The 15964-nt window shown below is 40.9% G+C and overlaps 1 protein-coding gene across 1 annotated transcript; it reads right to left on the reverse strand.

Annotated features, from left to right (window-relative positions):
• Window positions 1-4675: 4675 nt before the first annotated feature.
• On the reverse strand, window positions 4676-7254 carry LOC107767071 (protein JINGUBANG-like). The gene has a single exon (XM_075251169.1). It carries the CDS (start codon window positions 7202-7204, stop codon window positions 5822-5824), a length of 1383 nt encoding a protein of 460 aa, XP_075107270.1. The 5' UTR covers window positions 7205-7254; the 3' UTR covers window positions 4676-5821.
• Window positions 7255-15964: the final 8710 nt, after the last annotated feature.

Consider the following 15964-nt stretch of genomic DNA (forward strand, 5'->3'; position numbering starts at 1 on the left):
CATACATTAATTATAAAAGCAAAGAGATGGGACGGCTAGATGTGACGTCTCGACACAAGCTTTGGGTAGGCCAACTCTTGTTATACTTAGCCGCGTGCCTTGGGAATTACCTTTTTGTTCAAGCCTTGATCTTCGTCTTCTTTGAGTCGGGCCTCGACGAACCCAAGGGAGGGGACTCGGTCGCAACTCCACGTCTTCGGGGTCTCAAGATATTCTTCCGAAGTGGCTTGATAGCGAGAAATAAGCCCTATGATTTCGCCACATACAGCCCTGTTTAGATCTTTATAATCTACGCACATTCTTAGTTTATTCCCTTTTTTGGGAACTACCACCATATTGTCCAGCCATTCGGGATATTTTACTTTTCTAATAGATCCTATCTTGAGGAGCTTCGTTACCTCGTCTTTGATGAATGCATGCTTTACCTCAGACTGGAACCTCCTTTTTTGTTTTACCGATTTGTACTTGGGGTCGACACTCAGTTGATGGGTAGTTATCTCCGGTGGGATCCATGTCATGTCTAAATGGGACCAAGCAAAGCAATCGATGTTGTTAATAAGGAATTGAATGAGTTTTTTCTGAGTTCGGGGGTTAATCCCATACCTAGGTATACCTTCCGATCTGGGAGATGCTCGACCAAGACGGCTTGCTCCAGCTCTTCGATAGTCGACTTCATTGCGTCCGACTCTTCTGGGGCAATGAAGGTTCTGGGAGCGAGGAAATCCTCTTCATCGTCCTCGTGGGTCTATTGGCTTTCTAACTCCTCCGAGGCCGATTGTACAGAGTTCGGTACCTCTTCATGGACCACGAACATTTCCTTTGTCGCATGTTACTCTCTGTATATTATCTTAATTCCGTCCTTTGTCGGAAATTTTATCATCTGATGGAGGGTCGATGGTACCGCCTTCATGTTATGTATCCATGGTCTACTGAGTAGGGCATTGCACCTTGTACCACCTTTAATGACATTGAACCTGGTATCTTAAACTCCATCTGATATGTTTACTGGGAGAGTGATTTCTCCTTCTATTGCTTTGTCGGCCATATTGAAGCTGTTGAGGATTCGGGAGGTAGGTATGATCTGATTGCTCTACCACCATCGATCTAATTACATTGGCCGAGCTACCTGGATCCACAAGTACACGTTTAATTTGGATGTTATTTAAGAGGAACGAGATTACCAGTGCATCATTGTGTGGATGAGATAGAGTCTCAAATCTTCTTCGCTGAACGAGAGGATGTTCTCAAATTCCCGACCCCGGGGTTGTCCTTGTGTTGCCGCAGAAACCTTTATCCGCTTAATTATGGGCCCCTGGGGATCGTCGGTCCCCCGATAATCATATGAGCAGTGTGCTGAGGTTTTCCCATTTTGCTTCCCCTGTTTGCTTCTCTTTCTTCCCGGGTGGGGTTTTCCCGAGTGTCTTGTTGATTTTCTCGGAGTATACTCCTGTTGGTGCGGGAACTTATGCCAACGTATGGAGTGTTGCGTGAGATCACATCCAAGGTAATTGGCTCTGATACAACCTTAGGGTTTTGTGGTGGTACGCCATTACCGGGAACAGCTGAACCATAGTCTCTATGGTCTTCGAGACCGTTGTTATTATGTGCATTTACTGAGTTAGACATTTTGACATGAAATCAAAGATTCTTGGACAAGAAGAAGTGTGAAAGGTAACTTGCATTATGTAGCAAACCAGCAAGAAAATAATCACTATTATTTTTAGCCCCACGGTGGGCGCCAAACTGTTTACCTTGAAAATGGTAATTACAATAAGATTTGATTTTGTGGTTCTAAAAATATGTGATCTATTTTTATGCTAGTTGTTAGGCAATTGATGCTAAGTGAAATACTTAAAAACAAGATAATAGCTTGAAAACAATGTGATAACCAAACCGAATGGCTAATAATCGAGGCCTCGAGCTTGCATATTCGGGGCCTCGAGGTCGAGTTGGATGCCTTGCCGAGGGTAATCGATGGAGGACTAACAGTTATAATAAATTCAATGACGGCTCTTTATGGCCAATAATAAGCAATAAATAAAGAACAATAAATAGAACACAATGAATATAAGCAATAAAGAGTGGTGGAAAGACTGGTGGGAGTACAAACCCCCAAAAGACTGCTGCTGGTACTGGAGGAAGATATGCTCAATTAGAGATCAATTTGTAGTAGGATACACACAACAGGGGTGGCTAAAAGCAGATGGGAAGTACACAACAAAGAATGGATATCAGTGGAAACAAGGAAGAAGAGATAACTTGAGCCATGGTAGATGGGTGTGGGACAGAAATAACATTCCAAAGCATAACTTTATATGCTGGTTAGCTATGCATAGAAGGCTCCTAACGAGGGAGAGACTGGCAAAGTTAGGGATATGTCAAGAAGATCATTGTGTCATATGTGGAGAAGAAGCTGAAACAATAGACCATTTGTTCTTTGAATGTAAGTACTCTAGAAATTGTCTAAATGAGCTGCTAGATTGGCTGAATATAAGACTACAACAACACAGGTTAGATGGTATATGGGGAAGAATGACAAGGAATATAAGGGGTAAAGCATGCAGATCAGCTGTCAGCACAGTGTTGGTAGCTACAATCTACCATATATGGAACGTTAGGAATGAAGCATTGTGGAATCAAAAAGTTCTCATACCTCACAAGTTAGTAAGCATGGTTAAGGAAGAATGTAGGATGAAGATACAGATAATTATGGAACGAAAGTCAACATCAAGAAGACAAAAAATGTGGATAAAGAAGATAATGTAATTAATAGCTTACTGAATAGATAGAAACAAGATGTATACATAGCAGGAAATAGATATAGGAAGGGAAGCAAGGGGAGGGAATTCTTGTAATGGAATCCTTGTAAATTTTGTGTTGGTGATTAATAAAGACTTCTCATTTCATCAAAAAAAAAATATAAGCAATAAATGGAAGTAATGAGATCAAGAGAATATGTTAAAGAGTAGAGATAATGTTCTTATATATTCAATATTGGGTATCAAGTCCTTTACAAAATGACAAGGATCCCCTTTATATATGAGGGAAAAGTTCCAACACGACACACGTGTATTTATTACATAAAGTAGCTGGTACAACCACTCAATCAGCCTGGTATAGGCTGTCACTGTTTGTGCAGGTGTTGTCAGAAAATACAGCTCCTAGGGAACTTCCCGCTTATTCGCGATAAGCACCGGTCCATTCTGCCCCGATCCCGGGTGCGAAGACTTCCCGAAGGCATCGAACCCCGGGCTATCCTCCAGAACCTTCGAGGTGAGATTGCGCAATGCCTTGCAGACCGTAAAATTGGTCTTCCCGATTTTAGCCGTATACAATATATAGTTCACCTTTTTTGTGTCTATATTTTCTTCCTCGATCCAAGGAGGATCCGAATATTCAAAGATTTATCATTTTCTATCATTGTCAGAAGAATTATTGGGGAATCTCACTTTTTTCAGGTGACCTCCATCCACTTATTTATTTAAATGTCATTTATTATTATTTATTGTTATTTTTCATATTCTTGAACCATTTATCATATCCGTATTGTTGTCATTTATTGCTATTCCATAGCACACGTGAAATCTTACTACAAAGATATTTGGATATTAATGTTGGCTAAGATCAGGGACGTATGTAGTGTTCAACCAATGGGTTCAATTGAACCCGTAACTTTCGACGCGGAGCAAAAATCTATATGTAAATATTCATCAAACTTGTAAAAATAATAGATATGAACCATAACTTTAGAAATACAATGAGTTCAATGCTAAATACCTTGAAAATTGAACCCATCAAATTTAAATCCTCGATCCGCCTCTGGCTGAGATTAACCCTACTTTATTATAAAACTTGATTGTATAAACCAAGTTCTAAATTTTGGGTCATACACGAACCTTGTGTCCATGGTTTCTCACAGCACCTTATATCCTCACATTGTGTACGTGTTCCGTATCTGTCTTATTGTGTATTGTCATACCAGGTCTATGTTTTACTTTTTCCTTAAATTTTTTTTTTTTTTTTTTTTGGTTTGATTGAAAACGGGATGTGAGGCGAAGTGAAATCGATCCCAAATAATAAAACATTGAGAAACTCTAAATGAACAATTGATATTCTACAGTAGTTTTAAATTCTGGCTGTATATCATTATTTCCACAGGACAATTGTTGTTGACAATATCATAACGAACTACTTAGAAATTAAATACTACTATAATAGTGTATGGTCGATATATTACAGAATTATTATCGTATGCATCTCAAATTAAATTAGCACAGACAGGATTGTCTCCTAGCTAGCAAATGGCATTGAATAATGAATAGTGCACCACCAAAATCATGAAAAAGTGGAAAACATAAATTTATTTTGGGACTTTGCTGCTGGTAGCTATTTTTATATTATGGATGTCGGATCTTTATCAATTTACCTACTCCATCTGATCTCTTCAATGTTCTTGTTTACCCTCAAAATCATATAACAATTAAATTTGTAACTGGTTTTAAGGATACACAGATTAATTTGACACAAAATGATAAATTGAGTTAGATTGAATAAATAATGATATAGTAAATTTAAACCATGCGAGGAGGATGATTCCAGCCTTAATGAAATATTCACCCTCGATCCGGGCTTACAATGGCCAATACCGATGGACAAGAAAAAGAGCTTTCAATAATAGTAAAAATAGCAGTATATTGCTTTAGAATGCGTGTTACAATCCCCTCTTTATATATATATAGTAGGGGAATCCTATTTTTGGTACAATTCTTAAAAAGGGTAAAAAAATCTTCTATTTAACTGATAGCTGATTCTTCATTGATACGTGTCGAGATCCGCGCCGTGATATTCGGCCGATCGCGGATATTTCGGCCTTATGTTGGTCGTGTTTGATTGCCCGACAATGTTCTTCGGAGTCATTCGGGTTCGGACCGATCCCGGATCATGACCCCGATGTTCTAGAGAGTGGGCGTCGTGCTCCCGGATTCTGACTCGATGAGACCCGTGCCTCGATTCCGGTCCCTCGTCTTCATGTCTCGAGCTTGGTTTATCCTATTAGAGACCGGAATATACCATGAGCCCGATTTTACCCGTATACAGTTCTATTCTACAAACAACTTGTACCATGATCAGTACAGTGCGGTAGCTCAAAGAATAATGCCGTGACAGTGTAGCCAGTAACATTAAAATCATATTGCCTAATATGAAAGAAGGTGCATGAATTTATTTTTGCTTATATTATTTCTTTCTGTACCAATTGTGTTCAGAAAGTTGCTTGGGCCATTAATATGGCTTTAATAGATAATTTTCTTTCGGAATAACTGTAAAAACCCAAAATCATCCAGAAAAGACTCTCAGCTTGTTGTTCTTTTTTTTAAAATAAAAAATATGTATATATACCAGGTTACTTTAGCTTAGTAAGTACTATTTCTTCGTATCTAAGTTTGTTTTCAAAAGAATAATGGACTAATATATACTAATGAATTTTACTGGAAAAACCAATTAAATTGTTATTGAGAACTGAAATAGGAGAACCAAATGGAGAAAGTAGAAGTTCCTTCATTGGCTATCTAAATAATAATTATGACACATAAAGTGAAACATAAGAAAAGTACATGTTTAGCTTATACTCCTATAATCTAGTCATAGTAGTATAAAATCAAACCGGACAGTATATGAGTCGTCTCACCATAAATAGATGTCATCAGCAAAACAGATTTGTGGGGCATTATTACCTAGATCTTGAATTTTGAATACAAAATAATATACACGTCGACTTCAAGTATACTTAACAGTATAACGAAATCATATCTTTTTTTTTTTCCTAGTGAAAATGATGGCTCCCTTGTAGTTTCTTCTCTACCCAAGAAGGAGATAAAACAGGATTTAACTCATAGTCCATCGTCTTCATTTTATTTTCACCATTCTGCTGATGATTTTCCTCAGAGGAAATATTAACTTTATTCTCATCAGGCATAACCTTAATTCTCCAAACTTTAAAAGTTTGATCCAAACTAGCACTATAAACCAAAAATCCTATTACAACTTTGTCAATTTCCAAATTAGCAGCCAAACACTTAACTGGACCTCTATGTGCATCTAACACAGCAAGACACTCATGAAAACAACTCCCTTCTTCTCTTCTCCAAACCCTAATTGTTGTATCCTCTGAGCCACTAATTATCAATTTCTCTATTGCAACCAAACAAAGGACTGAAAACCTATGCCCTTGCAAGAATCCTCCATGGTTAAATCTACCAGAAGTTTTCTCCTTTTCCCAAAAATTTATGAATCCATCTGAGGATCCAGAGTAGAGAAAACAAGAATTTAGTGAAGTGCTTAGGGCTAATGCATTAACAGGTGAAGGTTGGAATTTTAGTGTCATTGTAAGAGTATGAGAGTTTTGTCCATATACTCTTCTCCAAATTTTTATTGAACCATCGGATGAACATGTAAAAACACAACCATCTTCTTGATTTACAACAATTGAGTTGACATTATCTTCATGAGCCAAGAACGAGTCCACGCATCGATTATCTGAGATTCTCCATGTCTTGACTGTTTTATCCCATGATCCTGTGTATAAAAGCCCTTCTGCGTGGTAATAAGCCATGCAAGAAATGCAATCTTTATGTTGATTGCTACTACTTGACCTAGGAAATTTGAGAAATGAATAATTGGACTTAGGTAGGGTTATGATTTTCTTGCCTCGGAAATTATCGGATGCATTCACGTTCCATATCCGGATTTTGTGGTCTTTATGTGAAGTAAAGAGCATGTTACCATAGACCAAAATTGCCCTAACATCACCAGAAGTTGCCTTGAGGTACCCTCTCTCGATACAATCCGGCTGTCGCCATGCACGTATCCGGCTACTCTCTGAGCCAGTGAAGACAATACCTTTTGCAATGGCGATGGAATAAATTGTGCCTTCGGGGCGATGAAGGGACGCGATGCAGTGGTAGAGGAGAGAGGGAGATGGTGTTTGTAAAGGGGAAAGAGTCCAAGGAGAATCCGGGCTAGGAGGGGGCATTAAGGAATACATAGTGGTTGCACTAGCATTAGAAGATCTTGAAGGACTATAGAGAAGTTCATGTTCAGATAATTTTAGATGAGAATTGAAGGAAAGACGAGGAGGGGATTGTATTGATGATCTTCTTTCTTTATCAAAGTAACTATGGAGGCTTCTCTTGCCGTAGTACTCCATGGTCTAGAGAAATATTGGGTAAGAAAAGAGTGCAACAAAAGGATTGAATTTGTGAGTGTTTATATAAATTAAAGGGGGAGTACTGTAGTACTTTAATTTTGAGTACGATAGGGTATTGAATTTGAATATAGACATTATGATATATGCCTACAACTTTGGTTAGTGGGGCTTGTAGATATGGGTGCGCCAGGCACAATTAAGGAAATACTAAATATTCACCTAAACATATATAAGAGAGGTATAGTAAATTAAATATCTGAGGAAGATGCATATACAACAACAACAACATCCCAGTATAATCCCACAAGTGAGGTCTGGGAGGGTAGTATGTACGCAGACCTTACCCCTACCCCGAGGGGCAGAGAGGCTATTTCCATGATACTCTCAGCTCAAGAAAGCACCAAGTGACGATATATTAATACTATTGATAGACTCATAATATAATAACATAAACTACATAACATACAAGCTTTAATTAGGAGTACTTTTTCTCCGATTTTTTTGACGGGTAGCTTTACCAGAGGTGGTTGTGCTGAAATCGGCTAATTTAATATCAAACTCAAAATGCATGCCAAACTCACTGTTATGACAATGCCAACAAACCTCCGCTTCGTCACTTTCACTCACGTGGTATGCCCACCCGAAACACCAGTAAACATCATATACAATTAAATTATTTATTTTATTTTGTATATCTACTTTATTAATTTGTTTTACCATGTATATTTACTGTATTCCATAATTAAATATTGTGTATTATAAATTATTATATTTTGGTATATTTTTGGTTTGAATATTGCATTCCAAATTAAAATACCATCGTATGTTTGGTTTAAATATTGTATTCCAAATAGAATATTATGGTATATTCAATTTGGATTGTAATCCAAACTAGAATATTGTGGTATGTTTCAGAATATATCGAAAGATTTGGAGCTATAGAGTATAATACTTTTGATATATTTGATATAATTTCAAACTTAGGTATATCATGAAAGTGAGTCTTACAAATGAGTATATTTCTCTTTTTTAAAATAATGATAGTGTCTGGTCTAATTTGTGCATACCTCGATCATGTATTCAGTTATCTGCTGCCTTTTACTAACTTAAGTACCAGATAATCATGAATCTCTGGCTACCAATGTCACGATCCAAGTTCTTCCTCCGTGAACCGTCGTGACGGTACCTAGTCTCTACGACTATGTAAGCCTAATTTTTGCGAAAATAAAATGAAAACATAAAGGCTAACAACTAACATGTAATTTAAATAATAGTTAAGATGCCGCTCGGCATATACGATAATTACTTTTGAAATATACACAACTATCCCAAGATCCAGAACACCGTGAATCACAAACTACAGAACGAAATTAGTGTCTCTATATTCCAGAGTCTAACAAAAAGGAAATACAGAAGTGTTTGACATAGGGAAGAGTAGAAGGGGACTTCGAGGTCTGCGGACGCGACAGATATACCTTGAAGTCTCTTAAGCTATCCTGACTTACTGATAATGCAGTTGATAAGTAGTACCTGGATCTGCACACGAAAAACATGTGAAGGAAAGTGTGTGAGTACACCACAACGGTACTCAGTAAGTGCCAAGCCTAACCTAAGTCGAGTAGTGACGAAATCAGGTCAGGGCCCTATTGGTATATATAACAAAATAAGACATAATGAAATATTGCAGTAAAAATAAATACTAAAATTTAACATGAATGAAATGATAGAAAGTAACAGCTTAGTACACAGAGATAACAATAGGGGATCTCCCGAGATACCGTCTCGTAGTCCTAAATGTCAATGTGGAGTGCATCTCTCGGAATACCGTTCCGTAATCCCAAATTAAATATACAGTACAAGGGGATCTCCCAGAATACCGTTTCGTAATCCCAAAGTAAATATGCAGTACATGGGGATCTCCCGGAATACCGTTCCGTAGTCCCAAAGTAAATATGCAGCTCAAATAATATAAATACAACTACAACACGGAATCCAACAATTTAGACTAAGGACAAGTCAAGGAAGAAGCAGAAAATTCACTAAGCATGTTGCACAGAGTTCAGATAAGCAAATAAGACACGTAGACATGCTACTCTAAACTAAACAAGGTAATTACATATGCTAGTGTAGCTCAGTTAAAGGGAAATAAGTATTTTACTTAATAAAAATGGAGTTTTGCAACAAATAGCTCGTGTACGCACTCGCCACCTCACATACACAACGCTCATATATGAAAAACAATACCAAATCCTAAGGAGAGTTCTCCCACACAAGGTTAGGCAAGTCACTTACCTCGAACCAAGCTCAATCAATCAGTCACATTGTCTTTCCCACGAATATCCGACTCCGAGTGGCCCAAATCTAGCCAACATCAATTACATAACATAAATATAACTATAAGGAACTAATCTAGCTAGTAAAATCAAAGCTAAAGCAAGAAATTGGAAAATTGCCCTAAAAAGCCTTCCTGGGCCCACATCTCGGAATCGAGTAAAAGTCACAAATCACGAATACCCATTCACTCACGAGTCTAACCATACCAAATTTACTCAAATCCGATACCAAAATCTCGATCAAAACCCCAAAATTCTGCCTAAGAACTTTTCTCAAATTTTCTCCAATTCCTCACCTAAATTCCTTAATTAAATGACGAAATCAACTATAGATTAATTGATACAACCAAAAACGAGTTAGAAATCATTACCAATAGATCATATGAAAATCCTTCAATTTATCGCCCAAATCCGAGCTCTCAAAGCCCCAAAATAAAAATGAGATCAAACCTTTGAAATTTCCCCTTTTATGCTCAGCGAAATCGCTTCTGCGAGCCTTCAACCGCACCTGCGGGAAAATCATTGCAGGTGCGAAAATCATTATAAGGGGAACTGGGCCTACATCTACGAACAAGGGCCGCACCTGCTAGCCCGCACTTGTGCTCCTTTTCCGCTTTTGCGTGTCCGCTTCTGTAGATCTATCGCCGCACTTGCAACCCCAGCTGGATAGTTCCAAAACTGCTTCTGCAGCTCCATGGCCTCTTCTGCGGCACCGCAATTGCGACCCAAAGTGCGTAGGTGCGATTAGACCAGGTGCAACAGCTTCAACAATTGCATAAGTCCCAAACACAATCCGTTAAGCATTCGAAACACGCCCGAGGCCTCCAGACCTCAATAAAACATACCAACCAGTCCTAAAACACCACATGAACTTAGTCGAGTGCTCAGTCACATCAAATTGCGCTAAAATCACAAATCACCCTCCAATTCAAACTCAAAAAACTTGAAACTTCAAAATTCTACAATCGATGCCGAAACCCATCAAACCACGTCCGAATGACCTCAAATTTTGCAGACACGTCATATTCAACATTGCAAACCTACTCCAACTTCCAGAATCGAATTCTGACTATGATATCAGAAAGTCCATTACCGGTCCAAATCTCCAAAAATTCAACTTTCACCATTTCAAGCCTAAATAAGCTAGGGACCTCCAAAACACAATCCGGACACGCCCCTATGCCCAAAATCACCCAACAGAGCTAACGGAATCGACAAAAATCCATTCCATAGTCATCTTCCAGACTATGATCCAAATCATAAGACTTAAGCTTTCGTTAAAGGACTAAGTGTCCCAAAACACTCAAAAAACCAAAACGAAATCTCCTGGCAAGTCACAATAGCAGAAATAGATATGGGGGGAAGAAGTTAATAGGGAATTGGGGCTATAACTCTCAATATGATCTGTCGGGTCGTTACATCCTCCCCCTCTTAAAACAATCGTTTGTCCTCGAATGAGCATAGAGACATATCTAAAGTGGTGAAAAGATCAGGATCTGCGCATATCCTTTTTGGTCTCCCAAGTCGCCTCCTCGACCGGCTGACCCCTCTACTGAACCTTTACTGATGCAATGTTCTTGGACCTCAGCTTTCGAACCCGCATGTCCAATATAGCCACTGGCTCCTCAACATAGGATAGATCCTTGTCCAATTGGACTGAACTGAAATCTAACACATGAGACAGATCGCTGTGATACCTCCGGGCATCGAAACATGAAATACCGGATGAACTCCTGCTATGCTGGGAAGTAAGGCAAGCTCATAAGCAACCTCCCCAACTCGCCGCAACACCTCAAAGGGACCAATAAACTTTAGGCTCAGCTTGCCCCTCTTTTTGCACCTCATAACGCTCTTTATAGGCGATAACCGGAGTAAGACCCAATCTCCAACCATGAATGCCACATAGCCAACCTTCCAATCTATATAACTCTTTTGTCTGGACTGGGCTGTGCGAAGTCTATCCTGAATCACCTTAACCTTCTCCAAGGCATCCTAAACCAAGTTTTTACCCAATAATCTGGCCTCACCCGACTCGAACCAACCAACCAGGGACCGATACCGCCTACCATACAGAGCCTCATACAATGCCATCTGAATGCTGGAATAATTAATGTTGTTATAGGCAAACTCCGAAAGTAGAAAGAACTGATCCCAAGAACCTCCAAACTCCATCACACACACACGAAGCATAGCCTCAAGAATCTGAATAGTGCGCTTGGATTGCCTATCTGTCTGAGGGTGAAATATTGTGCTCAACTCCACCCGAGTACCCAAATCATGCTGTACGGCTCTCTAGAACTATGCTGTAAACTGCTAACCCCATCAGAGATGATAGATGCCGATACGCCATGAAATCTGATAATCTCACGTACATAAACCCGAGCCAGTTGTTCGGAAGAATAGGTAGTCATCACAGGAAGGAAGTGAGATGACTTGGTCAGCCTATCCACAATCACCCAAACTGCATCAAACTTCCGTTGAGTCCGTGTGAGTCCAACAACAAAATCCATAGTGATCCACTCCCATTTCCACTCCGGAATCTCCAACTTTGGAAGCAATCCACCTGGCCGCTGATGCTCGTACTTCACCTGCTTGCAATTTAGACACCAGGCCACATATTCCACTATGTCCTTCTTCATTCTACGCCACCAATAATGTCGCCTCAAGTCCTGATACATCTTAGCGGCACCCGGATGAATGGAGTACCGTGAGATGTGAGCCTCCTAAAGAATCAACTTACGCAACCCGTCCACATTTGGCACGCATAGCCTGCCCTGCATCCTCAATGCACCATCATCCCCAAAAGTGACCTCCTTAGCATCACCATGTTGGACCGTGTCCTTAAGGACAAGCAGATGGGGGTTATCATATTGACGCTCCCTGATACGATCATAAAGCGAAGAATGGGAGACCACACAAGAAAATACTCGACTCGGCTCAGAAATATCCAATCTTACAAATTGACTGGCTAAGGCCTGAACATCTAAAGCCATAGGACTCTCTACTACTGGTAGATATGCTAAACTTTCCAAACTCGCTGCCCAGCCACTCAAAGCATCGGCCACCACATTGGCCTTTCCAGGGTAGTACAAAATGGTGATATCATAGTCCTTAAGCAGCTCTAACCACCTCCTTTGACGAAAATTAAGATCCTTCTTCTTGAACAGATGCTACAAACTCCTATGATCAGTGTAGATCTCACAAGGAACACCGTAAAAATAATGCCGCCATATCTTCAAGGCATGAACAATAGCTGCTAGCTCAAGGTCGAGGACAAGATAGTTCTTTTCATGCACCTTCAACTATTTGGACGCGTAGGCAATCACCTTAAGGTCCTGCATCAACACCGTGCCGAGACCAACTCACGACGCATTACAATAGACAACATAAGACCTCGAACCTGAAGGCAATACCAATACTGGGGCTGTAGTCAAACCTCTCTTGAGCTTTTGGAAGCTCTCCTTACACTCCTCTGTCCATCTGAATGGAGCACCCTTCTGGGTCAGCCTCGTCATAGGTGCTGCAATAGATGAGAATCCCACAATAAATAGACGGTAATACCCTGCCAAACTAAGGAAGATCCGGATCTCTGTAGCTGAGGACGGTCTGGGCCAACTCTACACTGCTTCCACCTTCTTCGGATCCACCTTGATCCCTTCAATCGACACCACGTGGCCCAAAAATGCCAAGGAATCTAATCAGAACTCACATTTTGAGAACTTTGCATATAATTTCTTCTCTCTCAAGGTTTGAAGCACAGTCCTCAGGTACTGCTCATGATCCTCGCGACTCCGGGAGTACACTAGAATTTCATCAATAAAGACAATAATGAATGAGTCAAGATAAGGCCGAAATACACTGTGCATCAAATGCATAAATGTTGCAGGGGCATTGGTCAGTCCAAATGACATCACAAGGAACTCGTAATGACCATACCGAGTCCTGAAAGCAGTTTTCGGGATATCTAGCTCCTGAATCTTCAACTGATGATAACTTGAGGTCAATCTTGGAAAATAACCTGACACCCTGTAACTTATCAAATAAGTCATCAATACGAGGCAAAGGATACATGTTCTTCATTGTGACTTTATTCAAATGGTGATAATTAAAGCACATACGCATAGAACCATCATTTTGCTTCACAAACAAAATAGGAGCACCCCAAGGTGACATATTGGGCCGAATGAAGCCCTTATCAAGCAATTCCTGTAACTGTTCCTTCAACTCCTTCAACTCAATAGGGGCCATATGATAAGGAGAAATAGAGATGGGCTGAGTGCCCGACAACAAATAAATGCCAAAATCAATATCTCTATCGGGCAGCATGCCCAGAAGATCAGCTGGAAATACATCAGGGAAATCCCTCACTACTGGATTGACTCAACTATAGGGGTATTAATACTGACATCTCTCACATAATCTAGATACACGTCACACCCCTTCTCAACCATTTGTTGAGCTTTAAGAAATGAAATAACTCTGTGGGAGTGTAATCTAAGGTACCCCTCCACTCTAATCGCGGTAAACCTGGCATAGCCAGCATCATAGTCTTAGTGTGACAATTAAGAAATAATGGGGCGACAACCAGTCTATGACCAAAATAATATCAAAGTCTACCATGCTGAGCTACAATAAATTGGCTCTGATCTCAAAACCACTAATAACAATCAAACATGACCAATACAAGCGGTCCACAACAAGAGAATCTCCCACTGGAGTAGACACATAAATAAGCAAACTCAAAGAATCCTGAGATATGCCCAAATGCGGGGCAAAATAAGATGACACATAAGAATAACTGGAGCCTGGATCAAATAATACCGATGCATCTCTATGACAGACCGGAACAATACCTGTAATGACAAAATCAGAAGCAATGGCCTTTGTACGAGCAGAAAGGGCATAGTATTTGGCATGACCTCCCTCTCTAGGGCGACCTCTACCTCCCCGACCTCCACCTCCCCGACCTCCACCTCGAGCTAGCTGAGTAGGTGGGGTGGCAGCTGGTGTTGTAATCATAGCTTGGGAACCATATGGAGCACACTGTGGTAGAGAAGTCTGTGGAGGTGCACCCTTCCTAAGTCTGGGGCAATCCCTTACCATATGGCGAGTGTCGCCACACTCAAAAAAAGATCTAGGAGGGTGTGGCTATTGTGGCTAACTCGGGCCAAGTCTGCTAGACTGATCGCTAAAAGCACCCCGTGCAAGAGGCGCACTAGATACTAGTAGTGCATAATAAGGCTCCTGGGGTCTAAGAGGAGCTAGAATACCACTAGCGGCCAGAAGAGTTGAATGAACATGGCGAATCACATAGCCCCTACCATGTCAAACTGCAGCTGGGGCACGAGCACCAAAATAATGGCCAGACTCTCGAGACCTTTTGGCCTTTCTCTCCTCCCTATCCCGAGCAAACATGCCCTCGACTCTCCTATCAATACTCACCACCTGTTGATATGAGATATCCATCTCTAGATCCCGGGCCATGCTAGTCTTGATGTTGGGATGGAGTCCCTCAATAAACCGACAGACCCTCTCTCGAACTGTAGAAACCAAGGCCAGTGCATGTCTAGCCAAGTCACTAAAACAGATTGCATACTTTGAAACAGTCATAGCACCCTTAGCGCAACTACTCAAACTTTGCGTGCCATGCGTCGCTGAGGCTCTGAGGGACATACTCTCTCAAAAACATGTCCGAGAACTGAGTCCATGTAAGGCAAGTTGCCTCAGCGGGACTGTCCAACTCTTAAGTATGCCACCACTGATAGGTTGCTCCTCGAAGCTAAAAAGCAGTGAAAGAAACCCCACTCGACTCTGCTATGCCCATAGTACGGAAGATACAGTGGCACTCCTCCAGAAATCTCTGAGCATCCTCTTGAACCTACGCTACTCCTCCTCTGAAACTGCTGCCATACTCTCGAGCTAAACTGGGGATACAGGTGGAACCAGTATAACCTCTGGTATCTAATCAACCTGAACTCGCTGCTCTAGGGTGCGGGAGGCGGGAGTCTGTGCTCCTCCCCCGGCTTGAGATGTGGTTGGAGTAAGGGGAATCAACCCTGCTTGAGCTAGAGTACCGAACATGCTCAGGAAGTGTGCAAGGGTCTCCTGAAGAGCTGGTGTAGTAGCAGTAGGCACCTCAGGTGTGTGCGCTCTGATGGAGCTACTGGTGGCTCCTCTATAGTAGCTCGCTCGGTTGCTCTAGCTTCACCACGTGGGCGTCCTCGGCCTCTACCCCGGCCTCGGCCTCTGGCGACTCTAGCAGGGGCGCATGTGCCTGGTCATCTCCGACTGCACGTGTCCTCACAATCTGTGAGAGAATAGAAGATAGAAGTTTAGAATTTCGAGGTCAATAAATTTCTTACGACAAGGAATCAAATAAAGTGAAATTTTTCTAACAGTTCCATAACCTCCCGAAGATAAGTACAGA

The sequence above is a fragment of the Nicotiana tabacum genome, chromosome 1 (genome assembly GCF_000715075.1).
Source record: "Nicotiana tabacum cultivar K326 chromosome 1, ASM71507v2, whole genome shotgun sequence".
NCBI classification, from domain to species: domain Eukaryota; kingdom Viridiplantae; phylum Streptophyta; class Magnoliopsida; order Solanales; family Solanaceae; genus Nicotiana; species Nicotiana tabacum.